This window comes from Panthera uncia, unplaced genomic scaffold (genome assembly GCF_023721935.1).
Source record: "Panthera uncia isolate 11264 unplaced genomic scaffold, Puncia_PCG_1.0 HiC_scaffold_278, whole genome shotgun sequence".
Lineage (NCBI taxonomy): Eukaryota > Metazoa > Chordata > Mammalia > Carnivora > Felidae > Panthera > Panthera uncia.
In genome coordinates, this window is record NW_026059405.1 from 12,241 (window position 1) to 39,267 (window position 27,027).

At 45.6% G+C, this 27,027-nt stretch overlaps 1 protein-coding gene and 2 gene segments (V, D, J or C); all 3 read right to left on the reverse strand.

Moving 5' to 3' along the window:
• Positions 1–4,720: 4,720 nt before the first annotated feature.
• Positions 4,721–5,470, reverse strand: LOC125917889 (T cell receptor beta variable 28-like). The segment is given in 2 exon segments: positions 4,721–5,301; positions 5,422–5,470. Coding segments are annotated over 2 exon segments (573 nt in total).
• An 8,865-nt stretch (positions 5,471–14,335) lies between these two features.
• On the reverse strand, positions 14,336–16,024 carry LOC125917890 (uncharacterized). Its single transcript, XM_049623980.1, is given in 4 exon segments — positions 14,336–15,039; positions 15,158–15,184; positions 15,187–15,433; positions 15,905–16,024. Coding segments are annotated over 4 exon segments (813 nt in total). The 3' UTR covers positions 14,336–14,620.
• An 8,314-nt stretch (positions 16,025–24,338) lies between these two features.
• LOC125917885 (T cell receptor beta variable 28-like) lies at positions 24,339–25,193 on the reverse strand. The segment is given in 2 exon segments: positions 24,339–24,850; positions 24,979–25,193. Coding segments are annotated over 2 exon segments (459 nt in total).
• Positions 25,194–27,027: the final 1,834 nt, after the last annotated feature.

Genomic DNA, 27,027 nt, shown 5'->3' on the forward strand with positions numbered 1-27,027 from the left:
GCAGGGCATCCCATGCTCAGTGCAGAGCCAAACCCGGGGATGGACCCCACGACCGTGGGATCATGACCTGAGCTGAAATCAAGAGTCAGACGCTTAACCAACGGAGGCACCCAGGCGCCTCTGCAGTGACTGATTTTTGAGTATTGAGCAAGCTTGTTCCTGGGATAGACCCTATTTAATTATTTGAAAAAAATCTATTTTGACTTGTTAACTATTGACATTTCAGGTATCTCTCTATTTTTTTCTTTTAGTGATTGGCTGAAAATTATCATACTCATTTTAAACTTTTTACAGTATACTTATGATTAATATCGTAAAGATTCATTGAAAATATAAAACTTTGCGACTACGTGGGCCTGTTCTCTCCAACCTCGTCTTTTGTGGTATTGTTGTATCTTTATTGTGTCTATCTGCCACATGCCCGGCAATGCAGTGCTGAAATTTTTGCTTTCACCGGTTGTGTGTACTACAAGGAATTAAGAAAAATCTCTAATATGTATCTGCACTTCACTATTTCTTGTGCTCTACATTTCTACCTCAAAATCCGAGTTTCCAACAGCTATTGTCTTTTGATATTTATCTATAGACCACTGGAATCTGTTATTCGTTTTGCACACCCCCCCCCCGCCCCGTTCGCTAGACACTAAAATTTCTATTGCCATAAATTCAAGTTTACTGAATTTTTCTTCTGTTATCTCTGATCTGCTCCAAGCTCATTCAGTGAGGTTTTTTTTTTAATTTCAAATATTGCCATTTTAATTCTCAAATTTCTATTTATTTCTTATAGTTTCCATTACTGTGTTGTGAATTCCCATTTGTTTTCTTCATTACAGTAATATTTTCTTTTATGTCCTTGAACATGCTTTAAATCCCTGTTCATGAATTCTATCATCCAGGTAAGCTCAAAATATGTCTTCACATCAGGAGTTCAGAGCTTGGAGCCAGGCAGCTGCCATACTGATGTTCTTTTGACTATAGGTCATGTTATTTATTTTCTTCATATAGCTAGTAATTTTTTCATTGTGTCTTAGACACTGTCAAGGGTATGTCTGGATTTTGGTTATCTTTCTGAGGGGTGATTGGGTTTTTGTTTTCACTGGCATTTAACTTGCTAAATTCAACCTCTGAATTCTGTTCTCTTCTGTTTGACAAAAATGGAAATTTCTGTTCAGTTCTTTCACCCTTAGCGTGGCTGATTGGAGTGCTTCTCTCATGCATAGTTCAGGCATTAACCAGAGACTGGGACGGATTTGCATGCAGAATTTTGGATTGCCATTTTGTGGATATCCTTTTTCTGAGATATCCTCGCTAACTTTTTAGTCAATTCTTCATGGGTTTCTACTTGACTGCGATCTATTTTTTGGCAAAAATCTATAGAAACAGAAAACTTACCTTTCATCCAAGTGTTTACTTCCCCGTAGATTCTGCCTTCTTTTGGTTGCTTTTCAGCCCATTAAGATAAACTTTAAACTTGTTTTTTTTTTTTTTGGTCCAGAGTTCATATTTGTGATTTGTGAAGGAGGAGTCTTACAGGAGTTATCATGGCATTACAAGAACTGCCTCATTCTTTTGAATGGCTGTTAGGTAATCAGCAGACTTTTATCGTTTGGTTGGTACCTATATCTGAAGCCTCTGAGTCATCTAGATTATTTTTAAGGAGGTCATCTTCTCCAGGCTGGATCTGGGTTTCTGATCATGTGAACTGATGCTAGATGATGTTCTGGATGAGTTTCTCATTTAGTGTAGCCACAGTCTGTGTTTTGGCAGTAGCTGAAAATTAACCTTGGAGTCTTCCTGCTTCAGTCTGGCCTGGTTGCTAACTCGTTGCTCCATACAGTCGTTATCCTGATGCTTTTTTTGGTTGTTGTTATTCTGAGTCAGATTCCCTATTTTCTGAATCCTGCCGTTCCTTCCCTTTTCGACTTTCTCCTGTCGTTTGCTGATACACATTATCCAGGAACTTCCTTAGGAAGAGTGAAATGGAAATAAAGGGTTTAGATCCTGGCAGAAATGAAAATTGCATTTGACTGGTAGCTTGGGTTGGTTGAGAAACATAGGCTGAAAATTGTTTTCTATCAGAGTTTTGGAATTATTTTTTACACCACCGTGTTCTAGCATTCAGTGTCGCTACTGAGAAATGTGAATCATTCTGTTTCTCATTTCTTTATTTATAACTTGTTTTGACTTTTAACATTTTTCTTTGTCTTGCATCACTTTAGATCATTTTGTCCGCACTGTTCTGAAACTGAATGAAGATATACCTTAGTTTCAGTTGTTTATATTCATCAAACACATCACTGGCCTTTTTTAATGGCCATCTTTACTTGTCCATCACTAAGGTGATACCGTTTCTTCTGTTAACACTTCATCGTTCTACTTCAAGATGGAAGTGTTGAAAGTATAGGCTACATCATGGAAGACGTCTTTGGTGCTGGCTCTGCTGCTGGCACAGAGGTAGGAGACCCAGATATTTGGCTGTGTGAAATCTTTCTACTAATGGTTGGATTTGAGACCCATTGAACTGAGCTTGGAAATTTACCCACATTGGACTCAATTATCTGATCGTTTCAAAAGCAATATAGGAACACTTATCTCTGCCATTAACTTTCCAGCTGTGTGGCTTTGGGCAAGCTATTTAGATTTAGGTTTTTCATTTAAAATTAGTAGGCAATAATATTTGTATTTCACAGCTGTATGTTACAAAAAACTGCTTGGGGTATCTCACACTTGTCTAGGAAAAAGGGGGGATGTTCTCTTCTCTTTCATTGCCCCTGTTTATTAAGAGGCTATCCCCACTTTTCCATCATGTCCTAGCAAAGCCTGTTTGTATTTTCATTTAACACAGAACAATTTGCTGTATTTACCCAAGTCACAGAATTTTAAACCTCTCTCTCTTGGAGATTAAGGATAGCATCATTCCTTCTATGAATTTCTCAGTATCTTAATATAATGTACCTTTATCCAAAATCATGGTTTACATTTTCCGAATGCTTCCTTGTACTCTTATGGTAAACATTAGTAATATTTTATGTGCTTTTAAGAGTGTATTCTGTGAACTCTCTTTGGGACACTTTTTTTTTTTTTCAATTTATTTCTAAACTCAAGCCTCTTATCCGAATCTACAATCCTTTCAACCTCTTTAGATGTCTTGTATAATTCATTTGGTGTATGATATTCAATCTCTGCATATTTTCCATTTAAGTCATGTGTTCTACCTCTCTGCTTGGGCGACAGCTCCTTAGCAAGGTAAGATGCCTTTGAAGGAGCAAGTGGCAGCGTGTAAGGACTGAAACCTGGTCCGGGGTGGTGCTCTTTCCACCAGGGTCTCAGTTTAGTTGGGGATGGTCCCAGAAGGCACTGGGAATGCTCATATCTGTTCCCCTCTCTTGAGGTTGATCTTCTGGGTTGGTGCAATGCTTGCTGTGGGAAGTTAATAATTTATGAGAAATTATAGGACTCCCAGACACCCTGAAGGCCCACCGAAAATAGATGTTTGCAGATGTGTTCTGTCGTTTCACACTATTCTGCGAAGAGGTGCTTTCTCTGTTCTAGATGTCGACCTCCATTGGGAGACCTATGATCCCTAACTTTTTTTAGAGAAAGAATGCCACCTTTTCATTCCAGCAGGATCTCTCACAAGAATGTTGCAGGATATTTCTTACTTTTAATACTTTCTCTTGCCTTTACTTTTTATCTAAAATCAGCTCAAACTGGGTGCTATATGTAAGTGATGAATCACTAAATTCTACTCCTGAAACCAATACTACACTATATGTTAACTAACTTGACTTTAAATAGAAACTCCGAAGAGAAAAAAAAAATCAGCTCAAGTCTTAGCTCTCATGTGAACTTAATACTGAATATTGTAATGTGATCGATTTACTTTTTTCTCTGAGTTCCACACCATAAAAACTTAGCACTGAATCGAAGCATCTAATATGCCTGTTTTGTCTCATTAATACTTTTGCACTGACATTTGGATTTCCAATATCCTTTACATTTCTTTTGTATTCCCAAAGCAGAATAGGCTCAATTAATATTTACTGACAGGATAGTGTATGTTTCATTCCTAAAACAAACAGATATTTTCTCCAGAGGATTGTGAGTACAGATATAGCACGACTAATTCTTTTTCTTTTAAGTTTTTTAATTTTTATTTTGAGAGAGATCTAGAGAGCAAGAAAGGGAGGGGTGGAGAGAGAGGGAGAGAGAGAATCCCAAGCAGGCTCTGTGCTGTCCACACAGAGCCCAATACGGGGCTCAAACTTACAAACCATGAAATCATGACCTCAGCCAAAACCAACAGTCTGGACATTTAACCAACTGAGGCACCAGGGTGCCCTTAGCCTAATTCTTACCACCTTCTGCATCAAAGTGTATTCCTTCCCTGATCAGAAATTTCCAATCAAACATCATCGCGCGTTTAGAGAAACTTAAAAAGATCCATTTTTGTCGGTTTTTCTCTTTCTCAACTGAATAAACAGAAGTCAAACTCCACAAGCTTTCTCTTGAATCAGCACAAAGACAAGAACATTTAGCTAAAAAGTTTAGACTGTGTGAGCGCCCTCTAGCGAAATGTCAATTAAGAGCATACAGTGATCCAAGTAGCAAACAGTATGAGGGAGGAGGAAAGGAGCAGGGAGGGAAGATTGATAAATGGTCATAGGGCAGGGCCGCTCCAGTGTGAATAAGTGAGAGACTTCTCCTCCTGGTTGGGGTGGGGGTCTCATGAATTTAGGTTGGGGATGACACATACGGTGGGGCGGGTTAAGTAAGTTCAGAAGGGCCCCTGACTTGGGAAGCGGTGATGAGTGGGGCCTGAAAAACATCCACGCTCTCCTAGCCAAGATGCGTGTCTATGGCCTTGCTTCCCCTTAGAGGCTGCCTTACTTCTAATTGGCACGAATGTGCCATGGGAACCAGTGCAGCTCAGCCCTGAGTTGGGGTCACTTCCCCCTGATATCTGCCCTTTCTGAGCAGAGAGGATGTGGCTGTGAGGCACTGTGGATTTACTGCTGGCACAGAGGTACACAGACGTCTGGTTGGTGCTGGCAGACTCCAGGGTCAGGAAGAAGGCGTTCTTCTTCTTCCTGGAGAACCTGTACCCGTCAGGGGCATCTCCTTTCTCAGTACTGTCAATATTATACGACCGATGGAGGAGCTGCAGCCCCAGACCTGGGTCTTGTCGATACCAGTACGTTCTTTCGTGGTCCATATTCTGCAAACATTCCATCAAAACTTTCGTTCCCACTTTCTTGATGAGATATCTTGGAGTTTGGGTTCCTTGTGTGTCCACAAAGCCTAAGAAGGAAGGACAGTTGAGGCAAGAAAAGAGGCCAGGAAGCCTGCTGAGGGATAAATCTTGTATTCAGGGCCTAGGAATAATGGCACAGGGGTCTGCTGCCAACTCCCCAGACTCACTGACTCCCAGGAAACAAAAGGCCACAGCACAGAGGAGCCTGGGCCCCATGGCAGGCTCGAGGCAGGAGTGGCTCTTCTCTCAGGCTCCAGGTTGGTTGTCTGTGATGTTGCTGTCCCTGCCCACGCTCACGATCCCTTAGTCATCTTCTAGATGCTGGAGACTTTAGAGGTGCCAGAGTGAAAGCCATCTCTGTTCTGCAGTGAGTGTGTGTGTGTGCACGTGTGCATGTGCTTGTGGGTGCTTGTGTGTGCATGCATGTGTATGTGTGTGCGTGCATGTGTGTGCATGCGTGTGTGTGTGCATGCACATGTGTGTGTGCACATGTGCGTGTGTAGAAAACAGCTGGCAAGGTAGGCCTGAGATGGCCATCCTTAGAAGGACCAGCTTGCAAGGCAGGCATCTGGGCACTGGGACTTCAGGAGCGTTCCCACCACCTAGTAACTGGTAAGTGTAGATTGTTTTGCCTGGACTGCTTGCACAAACAATGTAATGTGTGCTGAACACCTGCTTTGTTTCTTTGGGTGTGGAATTTGGGTACGTATTAGGTAGAGAGTGCCTGTATGGTCAGCTGGATTAACTTTCCTGGACTGCCAGGGTGTTCCACAGACTGGGTGACTCTCCTTATGGAAATGGGTTTTCTTGATGTTCTGGAAGCCAGAAGTCCAAGATCAAGGTGTGGCCGGGCTGGTTTCCTCAGAGGCCTCACTCCTCGACCGGCAGGTGGCCTTCTTCTCCCTCTGTCTTCACACAGTCTTTCCTCTGTGCGTGTCTGTGTCCTAATTCCCTCTTCTTACGAGGACACCAGTCAGATCGAGAAGGGGCCGCACCAGTGACCTCATTTAATCATCTCAATTAATTACATTAATTACCTCTCTAAAGAGCTCATCTGCAAATATAGTCACATTCGGAGGTCCTGAGGGCTAGGACGTCAACACAGGAATTTTGAGGGGACACAGTTCAGCCCATAACACCAGCTGCCCCACACAGTTGGGATGCTGTGTCTCTAACGGGCCTCCCTGGGCAGAACCCTTGCTCGTAGGCTCTGTGTTTTCCTTTCAGGGGAAGGTATGCATCTTCCTGGGAGGGAGAGAGCATGAGGATGTCTGCATGGATTTGTCCAGACTCCACCTTGTCTCTTTCCGCCACCGCCTGCCTGTGTATCCTAACTCGGTCTGTATGGTAGAGCTCAGCCAGGGGTCCTGATGTGCGGGTCCTTCTAGAGAGTCTCAGGAAGTGAGTCTCCAAGATGGGGACTTTTTTTCCCTGACTAACTCTGATGGGGAAAACATTATGTTCTCCCTCCCTCTCTCCCCCAACCCCTCTTTCTCTCCTCTCCATCTCTCAACATACATTTCCTTCACAGCAATTTTAGTTTTTCATATGATCTTACTGAGTAACAATAGTTACCACAATTAGCGCACTGGTTACAAAGGCAGGCTGACTGTCTGGGTTTGAAATCCGCTTTGTCGTTCATGTTACTGGCTGTGACCACGGGCAAATTCTGGGCCTCAGTGTCCTTATATGCCAAATGCGACTAATAACAGTACCAACCACACAGGGTGAATGTAGGAAGGAACAAGTTGGTACCTATGGACCGATTATAAACGGGCAGGGCTCCGTAAGTGTGGCTGGTCAAAGCACTGACTCATCACCACACCGTTGTTTACTGAATACTGATTCTGTGTCAGACAGCATATTAAAATTCTTCACCCACATGATTTCTTGGACTCATCCTTATGTTCCCCTTTTGGGATAAATCTTTGTCTAAAAAGACTTGCTTTCCAAAATATTTCTCCAGGAATTGTTTTCCCATGAATTCAAATCGACAAAAAACCAAAACCGCACTTGCTGTTAAACTCTTGATATTATACTCTGGTTCATTACCAACTATCCTACACCAGCCCTGCTGTTTCTTCTTTAAGCTTCATGATACTTCTGTAATAGGGACTTCACCCAGGCAGTGTCTGATCCTGCTTATCCGCTAGGAAGGAAAAGCTTCAAACTGCAGAGTAATTCTGACTCAACCGTCAATATCTTTCCCCTGAATTCCCCGGGAATCTCATAACCAGAAACGGCCAGAAGCAATATGTCTGACTTCGTGTTCTGGTTCAAATTCCATCTTCCTGTTGTGCTGTTCTCTGCTTTTGAAATGATTAGCTTTAGTGTTTAGGGGATTTTATCAGATCCCTAGTAGCTCCTTGCCATCCTGGGCACATCCTTATATCCAGGTGGCATCTCGAATTGCAAAGGATCACCAGTCCCCGAGTCCTCATTTCTACATGTCCGTCCTTAAGTACACATGTAGTACGCTGAAAGTATTTAGTTGTAGATATTTCTTTTATCTTTTTAATGTTTATTCATTTTTTATTTTTGAGAGAGACACAGAGCGTGCGTGGGAGACGGGCAGAGAGAGAGGGAGACCCAGAGTCCAAAGCAGGCTCCAGGCTCTGAGCAATCAGCACAGAGCCCAACGCGGGGCTGGAACTTACAAATTGCGGATCATGACCTGAGCTGAAGTTGGATGCTTACCTGACTGAGCCACCCAGGAGCCCCTAGTTGTAGATATTTCTGTTCTAATTGTTATGATTTGCTTCCATAGATGTAGGGACATAGAGAGATGTGATTCTTCCCATGAGTAATAGGCTAATTCCTTCATAAAACACTTGCCTTTTCTGTCCTCTGTGTTGGTGGTGGAGACACAGTGGTGCCAGTGCCCACACATGCAGGTCCACCTGGCAGTGTAGTGGAACCATGGGCGACCAATGGTGGAGTCCAGGTGTGGCTGGTTCCAGGTGCAAGCACTAGTGTTACCGGAGGGTGGGAGAGACGCTGGCCCCTGTCTCACGGAGTCAAAGGATGACTCTTGCAGACAACAGAGAGTAAGCAAAGCGGTAGAGTGTATTGAGACAGAGTATAAAGCTCTCAAGAGTGACAGGGTCCCGACTGGGTAGCCACCAAGGATTTTTGTCCCCGACTTTTTATTGGGACCTTGTCAGAAAGTTCGTGAGACTCCACGCATGGCACCTAGCCCAGGCGGGTCTGGAATACCTTCATCTTTTTTCTCTCCAAACCCCTCTGTTTCTTCAGCCTCCCACTTGTCGCTGCAACCTGCCTCCCCGAGCCCCCCTTCTCTCTCCCTGCCTAGTGTCACCCTTCCCTATTCACTAGGAGTGCACTGTCTGCAGAGAAGTAGAAGAGGACAAAGAAGAAGGGGAGTGGGAGGGAGGGAAAAGGGAAGGAAGAAGAACTTCAGAGACATCACAAGCAATGGATAAGCAGGCATTTAAAAGGTCATTTTCAAGGTAATAGGAGAAATGTGAATATAATTCTGGCAGTATATAATAGTAAGGAATTACAAATAATTTTGTTAGGTAGGTAATATGATATAACAAAGTGTTATTCTTTTTTAGAGCTTACTAAAATCTGGAATAAAATACTGTGATGTCTGGGAAATTGCTTCAAAATGTATCAGCCCAAAATGCTGGGGAAATGGATGATGGGGGGGGAGGGGAGTAGCAAAATGTTAATTTTGCTTGTGATTAAAATTTTTCATCATAAAAAGCTTGAAAATGTAATACGAGGGGAAACATGGAAAGTACAAATTATTTTCATCTAGCGCTTCACCTCCAACATGCTTTACCACAGTACTAAATTAAGTACCGTTTTCTGTAAAGTAACTGTGTATACTCCTCCAAAGTATTGGGTTACAAAGGACAGCCTGAGGAGAGGTCCAGAGTAAAAGAGTACAGGGAAATAACAGCTAAATACAGAATGTAATTCTGGATTGGAATTACATGGGCCAGAATCTGTTTTCCTGTTTGTTATAAAGGAATCATTTGGACAATTGCCAAATATGAATAATGTAGCAGATACTGATGTAAAAAAAAAAAGACAATAATAAAATCCAATTAAAAGTTGTTCTGCTTGTGTTCCCACCATGTGCCAGAAATTCTAAACAACTTTGGTGATAAAAGACTCCTTTTGTGTAATATCTGCCCTTCGGTGACTGCCTTATTTCACTCAGCCCAGTGTCAAATACCTAGAAACAGAAAACAAGCAGTTGCCGGGGCCTGGGGGAGGGGAAGTGGGGAGTCGCTGTTCAGCAGGTACAAAATTCCAGTCTTGCAAGATGGTTACCTTCTAGAGATCTGTCTACAACATTGTGCCTGTAGTTAACAAGACTGGATTGTACATTTTTTAATGTTTATTTATTTTTGAGAGAGAGAGAGAGAGCAAGGGAGGGGCGGAGAGAGAGGGAGACACAGAATCTGAAGCAGGGCTTTGGGCAAATCCAGGGCTATCAGCACAGAGCCTGATGCGGGGCTCGAACCCACAAACTGCAAGATCATGACCTAAATGACTGAGCCATTCAGGCGCCCCCAGACTGGATTGTACACTTAAATACTTGTTGAAAGGGATTCGTGTTAAGTGCCCTTATCACAGATATGCACACACACACACACACACACACACACACAATTTAAAAAAATAACCCTACAGAACAAAACAAATCCTCAACAGGTGATTTTGGGGCATGTTAAGATTTGTAATTATTACATGACTGTTAACAAAAAAAATATTGTGTAGAGGAGGGAATGCTAAAATATTATTTGCTCTGGCAGTTGAATAGGCTTGATACGCCGTGGACAGGAGGCAAAGGATTATAGGACATTTCTGTTACTTATTATGAAGAAGAGAAATCCCAAACTGAGACATACCCCAGTAAAGCTTACTTCCACAGTGCCTCTTTGTCACAGTCTTCTTCCTGAACTCACAATAGCAATTTGGGGCAGAGGGTCAACACGTCGGCTCTGAGCTCAGTGACCCCATAGTTCCCATGAAGGGTCTTTCCTTGGGAAAGCTTGCCTCCACCCCCCCCCCCCCCCCCCCCCCATGTCACCATAGCTCCTCTCTGAGGCTGGAGGTGATTATGGAGTCTGTGACTAGAAAATTCTGTCCCTGAATCTTTAATGGTGAAGCTGTTGCAGAAATGGGGCCTGGCTAGCTCAGAGATCAGCAGCATCTATGCTTAATAAGAAAAGCTTGTCTCAGAGAATTTATCCATAAGATTTGTCATCTAAGCTGCTTATTAAAAGGGTGCTTAGCTGGAAAGAGAGATCAGGAAGACAGATCCTGATTAGAATTCTCAAAGGCCTCTTAGAATCCTTGTATTGATATTTCTCGAACACTTGCTATGTGCCTGGCCCCGGGAAGGCCCTCATGGACCACAGAGGCATGCTCCATGCCTCACGGAGCTTCGATTGGATCCATGGATCCACCGTGCAGTGCTTCAGGCACAAACTGGAAAGGTACATTACCTTAAATCAAAGAACAGATGGCCCTAAGGAAAGATTTAGAGCAAACAGTAACAACACGGTAAGACGATTGCAGAACTGAGATGTGTAGAAGGTGTGTGTGTCCAGGAAGTGACCAGGGACATTTGGGAGAGCGTGGGAAGCAATCAGGAGATCAGGAGAGCAAGAGGGAGCTTGCCAGGCAGGCCTGGCAGAGGAAACGTCGTGTGCAATTGGATGTTATCCTGGCAGAGAGGTGGCGGCGACAGCTGAAATGCAGTTATAAAATAACGCTGAATACAATGTTGAGACTTGGAGAAATGAAGTCTAGAGGCCGACACCTGAAATTAGAAAGGCAGTTTGTCTAGAGATGGAGTGGAGCTGGAAAACGAAATGTGGGCAATGGGGGAGGGAACAGGGCAGTGCAAAGGGCCAGACAGCCGGGGGTCCTGGAAGGAGTCCCTGAAGCCCTGGGTGTCTGGGTGGAAAGAAGCTCCCTCTAGCAGGTGCTTGGAGGGAAGCCTGACCCTCCCTCCTTGGAGGGAAAACTGACCGCAGGGGGATCTTCTCAGGTTGCCTGGGCTGCGGAAGCTATGTACAAACCCCGAGGAGGAACGAGGGAGAGAGGACTGTGACAGCTCATTCCCAGGTGCTGTCCCCCCTCACTGTCTCCCATGTGGGTGCCACCTCCCTGCTGTGACAACCCTTCTGGAGCAGAATGGAAGTGGCTGGGCAGTGCTGTGGGTTAACCACTGGCAGGTGTGTCTGAGAAGGGCTAGATGTCTGAAGGTTGGGGAGAATGCTCGGTCTTATTTATAAGGCACCCTGTCTCTTAGACTTCCCATTTGTTGGTACCCCTGGCACTGAGTAAAAGATTAATTGTAGCCTCACTCCCGGCTCTTGTCTGAATCAGCATATACGGGTCATGGTATGTATTTTGGTCACATCACAGAGTCACCCTTTGTTTCTGACCCTGGGATTTCAGTGGCGCTGACATTCATGGGCACTGTGGATTGAAAGAGAGGGTACCTGAAGAGAGAGAGCTTAGGAAGGACGCCAATGTATGACCACCAGAGAAAGGCTTAATGTAGTGGTCTGGCCAACCAAGTTCAAAGACACCTACTGTGCCCATGAACCATCTATCCCAAGGAGGATATCATGGCAGGTGAATTCATGGTAGGGTGTCTGTGTTGGCTCTGCTGTTAGTGTAGTAATACCTGGGTACCCCACTTTTAAGGGAAGAACATAGAAATAGTAGTCCACCAAGGACATTGACAATTAGTGAGCAAAAATTAATGTAAAAAAAAAAACGTGACTAGGATTCTAAATCTGAAAATTCTCGAACTCTTGTAGATATTTCTTTAGCATGAGTGAGATTGATTGAGGTGTGATTTACGCATCAGAAATAGATTCCATAAAGCAGGCTGTGGGTGCATCCTCTAAGGAATGGTTTAGAACCAGAAATCTCCTGGTCCTAGAATCAAGGGTAACAGAGTAACCTGGTGCCTAAGGCAGGTCCAAGTTAAGAATAAGGGCATCCTAGCTCAGATCCCTAGGTCCTATAATAGAGGGCTAGGTGTGCGGGACTCTGTATAAGTATGAAGGGGTCTGTCTACATCCTTGTCCCATGGGTTTGCATGACTTGAGATGACTTCCAGGAAAGAGATCATTAGATGGCAGAACCATTTACAGGAAACAGTCTCTCGTCTTATAATCTCCATTTACATCTCCGATTTAATTAATATAATTGTATTTATACTGAGGATGTGATCAAAGGTATAATGGAAACTCAGCTTAGACTAGAGAAAGAACAAGTTTTGTAGTTTAGAAATGTCTGGGCAAGTCTTTCAAAAAGGAGGGATTGGTCCACTGGAAGCCTATGTGAATAACAGCGTAAGATGCCTCCTTGAGAGAGCTCATCCTTCTGTAAGGGGTGGGGGATTGGCAGGGTGGACCAACCTAGCAATGCAGCCGTAGTTCTTGGAGGGATGAGTGGATTCTGAGCTCAGCTGTTGTATTTTGTTTTGTTTTGTCTTGCCAGATTCTGCATCCTGGATGAGGTTCTCTGCGTTCCATTGTTCTGGGGCATAACTACTATTTTGCTGGTTGGTGAGGAATGTATGTCATTGAACGAGCCTTTGTGCTAAAGTCTGTGTAAGAGATTGGGGATCAAGATACAGAATTGTAATTTTGCCCTTCCAACACAGAGAAGGAAAGGGAAAAGCCCAGGCAAAATGTTTCCTCTTGTGCTTCATTAATAGAGGTGTCACTCTGCAGGAAACTACCTGGGAGGGATGACGGAGCCTGCTGGCCCCGTCTGGCACATCGTACCGCTTGGCAAATGTAATGGTTCAGAGCAGAAGCAGCAGCAGTGGTGGGCAGGTGTTTTAGGGCCCATCAGAAGAAGAAAAGGATCCTGTGGACACAGTGGTACCCGGAGAGGCAACATCCTTGTCAGGCTGACATATAGCACAGAGTCAACAAGGGGCCGGAATATAATAAAAAACTCTATTAGAGCACATGAGTTGTCTGGCTTGTCTACAGATGTGAAAAACCCTGGAATCTCCCCAAACTATGTGTAGGAGAGAAATTTGCAAGGGGTCTAGATACTGAACTAGTCAGAGAGGCTTTAGAAAGAGGGTCTGAGAGAAGATGGAGTCACTCATTTACTTAACAAGTCAATGGCAAGTATGGAGATAAAAAAGGTAAACAATATAGGCATGATCCTTGTTCTCATTAACCTTAATATTTATTAGCATAAACTTAAAAAAAAAGTTTATTTTGAGAGAGAGCACGCATGAGCGAACTGGGGAGGGGCAGTGAGAGGGGGAGAGAGAGAGAATCCCAAGCAGGCTCCTCCGCTGTCAGTGCAGAGCTTGACATGGGGCTCGATCCCATGAAATACGAGATCATGACCTGAGTCAAAATCAAGAGTTAGACGCTCAACCGACTGACCCACCCCGGTGCCCCAATTGTGTAAACTTTAAACAGTAAACAGTTGAGCACGTTGATTGCCTTGAGGCTAGCATGTCAGGCTATCATAAGAGCAGGGGGCAGAGGCCTCACCCAGCCAGGGCTTCAAGGAAATCTTTGTGGAGGAAATGACTTCTGAATTAGCATGCAGAGGAATGATCGGTCAGCTCTCCGGGTAGGTGGGGAGAGGAAGGGGGCTCTAGGTAGAGTGAACGTTACTGGTAAAGACCCAGCAGTGAAGCAGCAAAGGGCATATGTGGGGACCTGTAAGAGATGGAAATGCCCCGTAATTGTGAGTGAAAGAGGACTTTCACATTAGGAAGGTAGAGACAGGTATGCAAAGACCACATCATGGAGAGGCTTGGAAGTCTCCAGTTTATACCGGAGACTTTGGCCAGGTTAAGAAAAGACACTGATGGGTTTCAAACTGGAGACAGTGGCTTCTGGATGGGGGCAGGTGGCAAACGGGAAGTGAGGGGTGACTACTTGGAAGGTGGTTGAGGAATCCAGGTGAGAGACATTTGGTGGGCCACACTATCATCGGTGAGGTCAGAAACATTGGTAGAATTGGCGAGGGATGGAACATCTAGAAATCTGCGGGGCGTGCGACGGATGGGGGGATGGAAGGATGGGATGTGAGGGGGGTGAGGCTGACTCCTGCATTTCTGGCTTGGCCGTCTGGGTGGATGGCGGGACCATGTGCTGAGATGAGGAAAATGGGAGATGGCAGATTTTGTAAACAACCCAGAACGTGCTCTTCCTCCCAGTGGCCAACATCCGGGAACAGGACCTGGAATGTGGGACAAAAGTTTGCAGAGCGACTGGAGTGAAGATGGAGGGCTCGGGTTGGGCACCCCTGAAGCCCGGTGAGGAGAAAGGGCTGCAGCCTGAGCTTGGGAGGAGCTTGTTCAGGGTCCCCAGATGTGGGGAGTCAGGGAAGGACTTCTGCCCACACTGATGGTGGAGGGAATTTTCCTCCTGCTTGTGTGTGTGTGTGGGAGGGCTCCCCAGGAAGGAGCCTCCTTGCTCTTGTGGTCCTCTTTTTGTGCAGAGAGGATTTACTGCTGGCACAGAGATACAGAGGTGTCTGGCTGGTGCTGGTGGACTCCAGGGTCAGGGGGAAATTCCTCTCCTCCTTCTGGGAGACAGCGTACCCATCCGGGACGTCTCCCTTTTCAATAAAGTCAACATTCCTCGAATAGTAGATCAGCTTCAGACCCAGCCCTGGGTCTTGTCGATACCAGTACATAGCATCATGGTTCATGTCCTGAGAACAACGCACTGTCAACTGCTTTCCAGTCCCGGTGATGACGTGTCTTGGGGTTTGGGTCACCCTGGCTACCATGGGGCCTGTGAGGGAAGGAAACAGAGCTAGAGACAGCCGAGGAGGGCATCTGCGGCTCTAGAAAAGGACTTGAGCTGAGACCTGCAAGCTACGGCCAGGTTGTCCACGTGTCCCGAAACTCACCTGCTCCCAGGAGACAAAGCACGACCAGCCCAGGGGCCGGAAACCCATGGTGGCTTCACACAGGTGTCTCCTAGCCCCCGGGGCTCTAGTCGGTCTCTGTAATGTCTCCATCTCTGCAGCTTCTTGGCCCTCATTTTCAGGGGTGAAACCACTCCCCTTTCCTCCTAGGGCTGGAGTGAAACCCAGGCAGTCAGTACCGGCTGCTGCGGTCGCTCTCCTTTGAGGCTGCGTATTTCTGCGCACTGGACAACGTCTCATCAGTATCCTCTTGCCCAGCTTGCAAATATTGGTGTATTTTAAATCTTTATGATGAAAACTGGTATAACATGTTGGTCACTCAGATATGCGAGAGCGTGAAACTTACACTGTCATCAAAATTGCACTTTAGAAGTCTTCACTTCTACTCTGCAGAGAAAATTCCAAGTGTTTTCCTATCCTTGTGTACCCACCGACTAGTGTCCACCGCTTACAAGAGGCTCATGCGTAAAAATCCCGTCAGGTCCCCAGGGCGGATTATTTCACCGGTCTGTATCCAGTTCAACATGTTAGATGCAGGACCCTTTCCCCGTTAGCACAGTATGCGTAGTTGTGGGCACGAGTGGCTGCTTTCCTCAACGTTGGTGTTAGGCATACCTTTCTTCCTTTCCCTCTTCTCTCTCTCCCTAAAGGCAGGGGCGACATCTGCTGGCTTCAGTGACCTCACATATTTACCAGCCCACATGGTTTCTTTGTCTGCTATAGACTTACAACCTCTTTCTTGCGGTCTCCTCGTGCCGCTCCGCACGGAAGCATGGATATGTCCCGGATCCTGGCTGCAACTGGCTGTCTATCCGAGTCATGGGAAGTTCTGTCTGTGGCTGGGGCCATCGTGGCGTCTCTTCTGAGTTCCTGCCACACATACTGCTCCCTTTTCTGGGTCACTGTGTCCTTCCTGCATTGAGGTGACTTGCCTGGGGTTGCCCCGAAAATTTCCCCTCTTGGACACCTTTGAGTTTGTTTGTGCTTTGTTGGAGCCAGAGTATTCTTGAGGGGCCCAGGGGAGGAGGAGCGGGAAGAGACTGCCTCATCTCCCCGAAATGCTTCCATCCACGGCTAGGGCTTCCCAGAGATTTTGCCAAATCATTGTCATCCCCAGTCAAGAAGTGGGCCCTCATCCCTGTTTGGGGGCAGTGCCGGCAACTCAGAGATGGCTTTCTTGCCTGAAGTCGCCTTCAAGCTGGGGCTCCGAACTGTCACCATTCTAGGCCAGTGAGAGAGACGCGCTTGCTCTCAGGATGGTAACTCTGCTCTAAGGAGGCGTGTTCTCTCTTCGTATGTCGCTACCAGTTCTGTTCCTTCCAGGAAAAGCATGGCGGGGAGCAGGTTTGGCTCCACTTCAGCCCTTGGTGTTTTCCATTGTCCTGAGAGTACTCAATATCCTAGCTGGGAGACAGGTGTTCTCCAGGAAGGGAAGCAGTTTTCATTCTCAGGAGCCCTCCTCAAGTCAACAATTTCCTTGTTACTTAGTAAACCTTGTCGTCCTGAATTTCACCTTTAGAAATCTTTCACAGTTTACCTACCTCCACAAAACTAAACCCACTATTTACCTCCCATCCAGTGGGTTTTCCCAGGTTCCATGGTGCTTCCCACATCATAGAGGTGGATAATTACAATTTAAAGATTTATAGTTCATCCCAAGCATTCTCCATGTTAGATTAACCCAAGATTCAGGAGGTATCTGATTAATTTTCTTAAAAATGTTTATTTATGAGAGAGAGAGAAAGAGCAGGGGAGGGGCAGAGAGAGAGGGAGACAGAGGATCTGCACGGATAGTAGAGAGCCCGATGTGGGGCTCTAACTCATGAGCCATGAAATCACAACTTGAGCTAAAGTTAGATGCTTAACCAACTGAGCCACCCAGGCACCCCCAGGAGGCCTCTGATTCTGTTGTCCTTTCCCCCAGTAGCTAATTCACTCTCCTCAGACACAAGCCACTCCCCTCCACCACACCCCATGGCCAGTGATCTGGTCTCTCTTTTCTTTCTCTACATCAACCCAAGACTCTAAAGCAATGCCACTAACCTGAGTTCCTGATACCCTTAGATCACGAGCCAGTTCCTATACCTTCCCACCTTTCCTTCTTGAGGCTTCCTTGTGACATTTCCTTCCCAAAGGCCACCACTTTCAAGAGTTTTGGAGCTTTCTCCCAGTGTGGGGCAAACTTCTATGTCCCTAACAAAGAGACTGGAAGAAAAGAGAATCCTGTAGATGGCCAGGAGCCCTGAAATATCTCCCTCGTCTTTTGTACTTTAATGTAATGCATCTTGCTCTGTGCTGTCCATCTGTCCATGGACTTCTTCAGTGTCTGCTCTCAGCCCCCTCCTTGGGCGCACTACTTAGGAAATCTGCATTTCCCATGCATTCCTTCTGGGGTAACAGTCTTGGGACAATAATGCTTATGCCTGCCTCTGCCACTGAGGAGCCATTTCTTAAAAAACCCTGTAAGGGAACACATTTATCCCTTTAAGTGCATGGCAATATTTTTTCTATGGGTGATCCCGAGCCCAGATATAGGCTGTAGAATGGTTACCACACTTCAAATCCTATTTTACTTATGCTGCAGCCATTTTAGTTCTGAGGAATTTGCTCTGCCCTATATATTTCCCTATTATATGATTAACCTTTGAAAGACCTCATGAGAGATATTTGTATACTGGTTCTCTTTAACTGGTGATACAGTGTTCAGTTTTATCAGATTTTCTCATTTATCATTATTTGAAATGTAGTGTTCATAATAAGGAATACGCTAGTGCCCTCTAGTGGAATCTTACTGCAATTGGCAGAAAAATAGGCTCAGAAGTTCACACCCCATAAAATGAAAATGTTCAGAGTAGATTACAACAGGGAATTAAGGTTGTAGATACAATGAAGGTTACTAATCAGCAGGCCTTGATCGAGGAGACTATCCTGGGTTATCTGGGAAGCTCAGTCTAATCACATGGGTCTTTAAAAACAGGGAAACTTGGGGCGCCTGGGTGGCATCTGACTTTTGATTTTGGCTTAGGTCATGATCTCGTGGTTCTGAGATCAAGCCCCATGTGGGGTTCTGAGCTGATGGTGCAGAGCCTGCTTGGGATTCTCTCTCTCCCTCTCTCTCTCTCTGCCCCTCCCTCTCCCTCTTTCTCTCAAGATAAATAAACAAATAAACTTTAAAAGCAGGGAATCTTTTGCAGCTGTGTTTAGAGGGAGACGTGAATGTGTAAGAAAGGTCAGGGAGATAGATAAAGATAAAGGTGGGGAGTAAAGGTAGAAGCGGGGAGTCACAAGGCAAGGGTGCTTGATTTTCTCCTAGAGCCTTCAGAAAGAAATGTAGCCCTACCAATACATTGATTTTAGCTGAATGAGACAGGTATTGGACTTCTTTTTTTTTTTTTTTAATTTTTTTAAATTTATTTTTGAGAGACAGAGAAAGAGACAGAGCACAAGCAGGTAAGGTGTAGAGAGAGAGGGAGACACAATCCGAAGCAGGCTCCAGGCTCTGAGCTGTCAGCACAGAGCCCGACGTGGGGCTCGAACTCACAGACCATGAGATCATGACCCAAGCTGGAGTCGGACACTTAACTGACTGAGCCACCCAGGCACCCCAGGTACTGGATTTCTAACCTCCAGAACTGTAAGATAACAAATTTGTGTGTGTGTATTAAAAAATATATTTACTTATTTATTTTGAGAGAGAGAGAGAGAAAGAGAGAGAGAGAGAGTGAGTGTGAGCAGGGGAGAGGCAGAGAGAATTCTAAGCAGGGCTGCTGGGCCACCTTGTGGGTGGGGGTGGGGCTCACGAGAGCAGAGTCACCGTGTACCTTGGGTTTGCCATTTTTTGTTCAGAGGATGTGGCCGCATTGATAAACTGCTGGTGCAGAGGGACTTGGGTGTCTCAGTTACTGCTGGAACATTCCAGGGACGGGGGAGCTCATTCTTTTCCTCCTTTCCCTCTCTCTCCTCTCTCTGTCTCCTTTTCCCTCCCTCTTTCCATCTGCATGCTTGAGTGTGTTTGTGTGGTCACCTTGCAAGGGGGTGGAAGCTTCAAAGCCAAGGAACTTCTGCTGAGATTCACAATAACAGCACATTCTAATCTCCTGCTGTTTGGAATGTGACTTCCTGTGTCCCATGTCACAACCTCCCTGCCTTCTGGGCAGCAGCACGTTGGTGGCTCTGAGCTACTCAGTGCTGGCCGCTGACTGTCAGACCAAAGGCAGAATTCTTTCCAAGAGAATAGGCCCCCTGAGGCTGGCAGTGACTCTCTTCTGGAACATTCTGGTCCAAAGCCTGTGCAGAGGAGGCATTTGCAAACATGGAGCGCGCCAAAAGCAGGAACTGGCAGCATCTGCCTTTAAAAATGGCATCATCTGATTCAACGTCCTGTCCTTATTATCCCTCTGCCTCTTCTTAGGCTTCTCCTGGAGTGACTTTCTTCAACAGCAGCCTTCTTTCAGGGGCTCAGGAGTGGGGCTCTCTCTGTGTTAGTTTCCTGTCGCTGCTATACCAAAGTATCACAAACTCAGTGGCTTGAAACAACGTATATTTAGTAGTTTGGGTTCTCAATGGGTTGAAATCAAGGTGTAGCAGGACCCTATGGTCTTCTGGAGCCTCTAGGTGAGAATCCGTTTCTTTGTCTTTTCTGGCTTCTGGAGGCTACCTGAGCTCCATGGCCCCTTCCTTCCTCTTCATTAAAAACAAATTATTTAATGTTTATTTATTTTTGAGAGAGAGAGAGAGAGAGAGAGAGAGAGAGCATGAGCAGGGAAGGGGCAGAGAGAGAGGGAGACACAGAATCCAAAGCAGGCTCCAGGCTCCGAGCTGTCAGCACAGAGCCTGATGTGGGGCTCAAACCCACAAACCATGAGATCATGATCTGAGCCGAAGTCAGATGCTCAACCCACTGAGCCACTCTGGCGCCCCCTCCATCTTCAAACCCAGTCACAGAAGGTGGAGTCCTTCCCACATCACTCTGTAAGGACCCATGGAACTGCACCCACCTGGATAATCCAGAATAATCTCACCATCTATCTCAAGGTCAATTGGTGTGTAAATTTAACTGCATCTACAGATGTAATTCTCTTTTGTCATGGAAGGCAATATATTCAGATTCTGAGCATAGGGAAATGAATACTTTGGTGGGGGGGGCATTATTGGGCCCACTAGGAACCCTTAACCAGAAAAGGAAGGTAAGGTTGGGAACTGATTAAACTTAAGGAATGTAATTTTTAGGGGGAGAAGAGGAAGCAAGCCCAGGACCCAGTCACTGTGGACACTGCTGAACCATTTATCCTTTCCTTTAATGGACATATAATGAATACCAATTGGGTGGCAGGTTTTAGACTATGTTTTAGACTATGGGAATCCAGGCACGAACAAAAAGGACAATGTTTCTGTCTCTAGGCTGATAATATTTAATATTGATTGTTCACGGTACTTGTATCCCAAGCACAGAGGAAAATTCTGGGGAAGGACTGATGGCAACACGTGTCTTCTTACATTGAAGATTTTGTAGTCCAATGGGAAGTTAGCCATACCACTAATCATTTTAACTTGGCATCTGCAGGAAGGAAGAATTGTGTAAGGTGTAGTGAGAGTACAGAGGAAGGAGCTCACGATCTTGGGAAAACAAAGCACATTTTAGATAGTGCTATTGTAAGTGAGATTTTGAAGAGCAAAATGAGTTGAGGTCATTCAAGGGAAATGCTATGTGCTGCATGTTTGGAAATAGCTGGAGTTCGATGTTGCTAGAGTCAAGTGTGTGAGAACATGACTGCCGGGAGGTGTGGGTGGATTTTCTAGAAGGGCTGTGATCACACCTTATATATGCAGGAAGTTTTGTCCACCGCCACACATCTCTGTCCTGGGGATTCACTTCTGTGTCTTCCGAAACCCACCACCATACCCAGGACTCTCTTGACCCTTATCAAGCTTGAGAACTAGAAAAAGGTTTAGTAGATGGAAGGAAAAAGAGCACTTGTCAGCATAGTACACATGTGCTTTAAGAACTGGTAAACCTAGGAAGACAGAGGGGCGGGAAATATCTCGAGTGTCAATTGGAGGCCGGATCTGGTCAGGTCATTTGGTTTTCTCCTCCTGTGAGAAGACCTGAAGATTCTGAAGCACGGACCTCTTCCAGGTACATACAGCACATGGGTAGGTCTTCCCTAATGCCCAACTGTGATGGACCTAATGGAAAAAGAGATCCGTAACTCAAGAGGGAAAATAAAGAGCTTTTTATCATTATTCTGGACTCTAATGAGAACTTGACATTCTAATGCAAGGATGTCTTTCTTGTAAGGTATTTAGTTTCCTTCCTTTCAAATTGTTTAAAAGGATTGTCATAAGTTTTTTTCCCCATCTAATATATTTAGCTTTTATGTCTGATAGACCACAGAGAGCCATGGACGGATGCAGCGGAAGGGAGTGACATGGCCAGGTTCTTGCAGTCAGGATGATGGCACTTGGTACTGGGAGGCTTATACCGCATTAGATGGGGGAGGCTGGAGCTGGAGAAATAGCTAAAGAGGCTACTAAATTTACCTGTGGAGCTGATTAGAAGAGCATGAACATGGCAGTGGTTGCACTGAGAGAATGGATGAAGAGAAAGGTTATGTAGGAGTTAGAAATCAAAGCACTTGGAGACGGATTGAGTGTCCAGGGTAAAGGAGAACGAGAAATGTAGGACAACTTCAATCTCATGCAAGCAAATGCCTCACGCGTCAATTCACCAAATTGGCAAACCAGAAGGGTGGCTGTGGGTCAAAGGTGACACGTTGTGTTTAAACTCCAGGAGGGAGTAGTCAGCTGGTGTCCTGAATGGACTTGAGTTGAAATTAGTAATTGGGGTGGAGGGGACGGATCTAGAACTCATTAATTACAGAGTGGGATTCTTTATGCTCCCAGCCCCCATCTTGGGATGGTGGAAGGCAGCCACCTTGTAGAGAAAGACAAAAGACTGATAACTTCTCAGAAAGTAGCTTTTCTGTCTAAGAAAGTAACTTTTCTCTCCTCTTCCAATGATCACTCTCCATCTATGGCAGCAGGTGGAATTCAGTCCTGCTTGACTCATTAGTACTTGGGTTACCCTGACAAGAGCTCTGTTGTCTGATCATGGAAGAGTAGGTCAATTCAGGAGAAAAACAATTTGCTGCCCGAGACACTGATCAGTATCCAGATGATGCTCCAATTTCTTCTCCAGGAAACTTTCGCAAAGTGGCTGATAACGAAACTAAAATCACATCCGATAATGTCCTGCTAACTGGATCCTGATATCTGTTGTTTCCCCGAGGCCCCACATCAAGGTTGTTCACTTTCTGACTCATTGGAGTTTCAAGAGATTATACTACCTCCCCCAAATAATCAATGAACTGTTAAGTTATTTCCATGTCAGGTTACCTCAAAATTCCTAGTAACGAAGCTTATTACAGATCGCTTTCCCTCTGCCCACCGAGTTTATTCTCTTCAAAAAAGTTCTCTCAACTCTCACTCCATCCTTTTCATGGGCAGCTGTTCTGGTCTCATCTCTTGTCTCTTTTCTCAACCCAGAGACTAAAACGATATGGTTCTTTAGCCTGAGGCTTTGGTGTCCTTCCAGTAGGAACTAGATCTTTCTTCTTCCCCTTTCCTTCCTGTAACTTCTCTTTGCTCCCTTTACCAAGGGCCACTCCGTTCTACTTTTATTCTGTGTCCTTGATAAAACAATAGGAAGAAAAATTGATCTATTGTGTGTCCAAGACTCAGAAACATCTTTCAAGTAGTTCTGAATTCTAATTTAGTGTATTTGGTTGCATGCTCTCTGAATTTCCTGTCCCGATACTTTTGGTATGTGTTCTCCTTTGGTGTGGCAGACGGAATGCTCAGAACAACGCCCAGGGACCCTTGCCCACGTATTAGCCCCTCCTCTTTGGGCATAGGTGGTACCTACGGATATGACAACTTGTCGCTCCTATGATTGTGTGACAGTATTTGGCAAAAGGGATATTATCCAGATGACCCCATCTTACTCTAATCACATGAGACCTTTCAAGGCACAGTTTTCTCCAGCTGGTAGCAGAACGAGGGGGTCAAAGAGCTTTCTGGGGCATAAGTAGGATTTGATGTGCATTTCCGTCCTTGAAGATGAAGGGGACCAGAGAGAGAATGCAAGGAACTGAGGGCGACCCCCCAGTGACCACCAACAAGGAAACAGGATCTTATTCCTACCACCGCAAGTAAGTGAATTCTGCCAATAATAAGAATGAGCAGGGAGGAGGAGTGGGCTCCAGAAGGGAGTGCAGCCAGATGACATGGTGGTTTCAGCAGACCTTGAGCAGAGAGCCCAGCCCCACCACCCTCACCTTCCCACATGCCGAGGTGCAGGATGATGAATTGGTACTGTTGCAACCCATCTAATTTGCAGTGATTTGTTACACCGCAACAGAAAACAAATACAGTTGGTTATCACCCAACATTTGCCTTTGGGGAACTGCGCAATGAGCCTGCTGCGTCTCTGATCTACCTACTCAGCACCACACGTTTTCGTTTTCAACATGACACATGCATCTACCCAAGTGAGGTTCTGCTCCCTAACGATCCCTGTGAACAAACACATTTTGTGTCTCTTATTACCTACCGCTCTCCCTTCCACGAACTTTTTCTCCTTCTCGGTAATCCTGAGTTCACGAGTTGTCTGAGAACTTGTCATCACCCTCTGTATCTACGTTACTCACGCTCAGGAGTTCACATCGGAGGAAGCCCCCCTCCCGACTTATTTTCCTGTATGACTCAATTATTGAGAGACGCCATTGTAGAATCTTTGAAGGATCTTTGCAAATCTGAGGGTCTTTTTCTTTACTTGATCAGGCTTCAGTTTTATCAAAATTCCCCTACATCTGTATCTGAAAATTGAAGTTCGCATTAGGAAATATTCACTTTGGGTTAATGCCCTCTGGTCTAGTGTAATATCAACCAGGGGTAAAGATTTTGATTATGACAGGAAAGATGTCTTAGAGGGACAAGAATGGGGAAAAAAAAGGAAGCAAGGAATATTAAAGTCAAGGCAGGGATTCCATACAATCTCATGTGATAACTTTCCCTAATTTGGGTTAGGAATCTGTTTTTTTAATTTTAAAATTTTTATTCATTTTTGACAGAGAGAGAGAGGGAGAGAACAAGTGGGGGAGGGGCAGAGAGAGAGAGAGAGAGAGAGAGAGAATCAGAAGCAGGTTGGACGCAGGGCTGGAATTCACGAACCACAAGATCACGACCTGAGCCAAAGTCGGAGGCTTCACGGGCTTAGCCACCCAGGTGCCCCACGGTTTGGGAATCTTGAAGGCAGTGTCCCCTCCCTCCTTGGTTCGCCTCTTTCTTGTGCAGAGAGGATGTGGCTGTGCAGCGCTGTGGATAAACTGCTCGCACAGAAATACACAGATGTCTGATTGGTGCTGGCAGAGTCCAGGGTCAGGGGAAAATTCGGCAACTCGTTTCGAGAGACGTGATACCCCTCAGGGACGTCTCCTTTTTCAAAGGCTTCAGTACCAGTTGAGTAGTAGATCAGCTGCAGGCCAGATCCAGGGTCTTGGCGATACCAGTACATTGAAAAGTGATTCATATCCTGTGTGCAATGGAGGATTAATTTCTTTCCTGTCCCCAAGATCTTATGTCTTGGGAACTGTGTGACTACAGCATCCTTGAGGCCTGTGGCAGAAAAAAAAAAAGTGGTCAAATAAAGGCAGAGCCTGGGGAGGGGAGACTGATGCTACTGTCCTGAAAACACGTTCTCTGGGTGGATCCTGGGAAGACGGTGACAGGTGCCCAGGACTCACCTACTCTGACGAGACAAAGGACAACACAGCAGAGGAACCTGGTGCCCATAGCAGGACCTGATGAATGGTGCCATCTGGTGCTGTGATGAACTTAGTCTCCGAGGCCCACACTTTTTCAGCTGCTTCCTGGCTGGAGACCACACCCGCCTCCCTCACTGCTTCAGAGAAGAATCAAAAGCCTCTTAGGCTTAATAGAATGTGGTTGGTTTCCTTCATTTAGGTCACACAATCACGTATGATGTTCTCTTAAAGCATTAGCGTGGCAGGTTTTTTGGGTTTTTTGGTTTTTTTACCTCTATGAATTCTAATTTCCCTTATACGATATATCCTTTCTGATATGGTGGGTTCGTGTTTTTAGAATTTTTACCAGACCCGGGGCACCTGGGTGGCTCAGTCAGTTGAGTGTCCAACTTCGGCTCAGGTTGTGATCTCATGGTTCATGAGTTCAAGCCCCACATCAGGCTGGCTGGTGTCCCCCTGTCTCTCTGCACCTCCCCCAGTCGTATGCTCTCGCTCTCTCTCTCTATCTCTCTCTCTCTCGAAAATAAAAAATAAAATCAAATAAAAGCATTAGAATTTTTACCAGACCCTTATTGTGAGTTGAGCAGTGTTGCATGAACCCTTGAGATTTTCTCCAGACACTTCTCTGGAAACTCACTTCCTCATGGGAAACCATGGTACCTCTCTCCGCAGCTTGAAATTTTACTGTAAAAGTACTCTGATTTTAGCCAGGCTTAATGTCTTCATTTCCATGAATTTCCACCATAGAATCTCGGCATGCTTTCCCCATAATGCCTGTGTTTCCTGGGCTGTGAGCAGGTTGTGGTGGAGGGAATGGAACAGGAAAAGGTGCACAAACAAAGGAAAATCTGGTAGGTGCCTGGAACATGCTCAGAGGTGGTCTGGATCTGTTGTAGGAACTCGTTTTACCGGAGGTTTACCAGTGGGGACAAACACTTTGCAGGCACTGGTAGTTGTTGATCCCTTTGGGTGACCTCGTAACTGCTCTCAAAACTGCTTGCCTGGGGAAAAAAACATTTCAGGGAAATTGTGGGATGTGAGTCACCACAGATGAACTGAAGTTCCAATGTCATAGATGTGGCTTTCCGCCGTTTAACGCTATTTCTAGGATGATTTTTTTTTTTTCTCAAATTCTGGGCCACCTGAGGAGGTGGCTGTGGATCGTCATAGAATGCTAGCACAGAGCGCAAAGATGGGTCCAGGGCCTGAAGAAACCTCCTCCTTCTTCCAGGAGGCACTGCACGCATCAGGGAATCTTCTTTGGTGTGGCCAGCAGCAAGTGAGCTGTGGATCAGCTGTAGCCCCAACCCTGGGACTTGGTCACGCCAGAACATTCTGTTAGGAGCAAAGTCCTAAAGACATTCAAACAAAAGCTTCCCCTCCCCCCCCCCCCCCCCCCGCCCCATTCTGGATTTCCTGAATATTCAAGTGATCTGGGAGAGAAGGAGGCAGAAGTGATAGGCAGGGTCCACCAGGAAGGTCGTTTGGTCCATGAAAAAAAAAATAAGGTTTATGCCACAGCCTAGAAATCCCAGTGTGTGAGTTTTCCTTGCGCTGCATGATCTCACCCGCTCCCAGGAGACAAAAAGCTGGTTCCTCAGAGGAGCCTGCTCCCCAAGGCATGATAAAAGAAGGGACGCGTCATCTTCCAGCTCTCGTCAGCCTGTAGGTGGTTTGCCTGTGATGTCACTGTCCCACCCGCGCCCATGGTCCCAGATCCTGCAGAAATGGAGTCCTTCCTTCCCATCACAGAGCATCACCCGGCTAGGCTCCACTCCTCTGGGCAATTCAGATTGGGAGACGTGGTTGTTCTTTTGGGTTTATACATGCTATTCCTTTGCGTTCTTTCTGCCTCAGACATAGCTTTTCATCGCCGGCATTCTTTGACGACCACTACTGCCTCTAGGTTAGCGGTTACTATGGAAGGCTCTAGAGGGAAACTGCCTGGATTCGAATACTGGTTCCGCCGCTTCCTTTCATCGTAGGTGAGCAAACGAACCGTTTCGTGCCTTAATTTTACTGTCACTA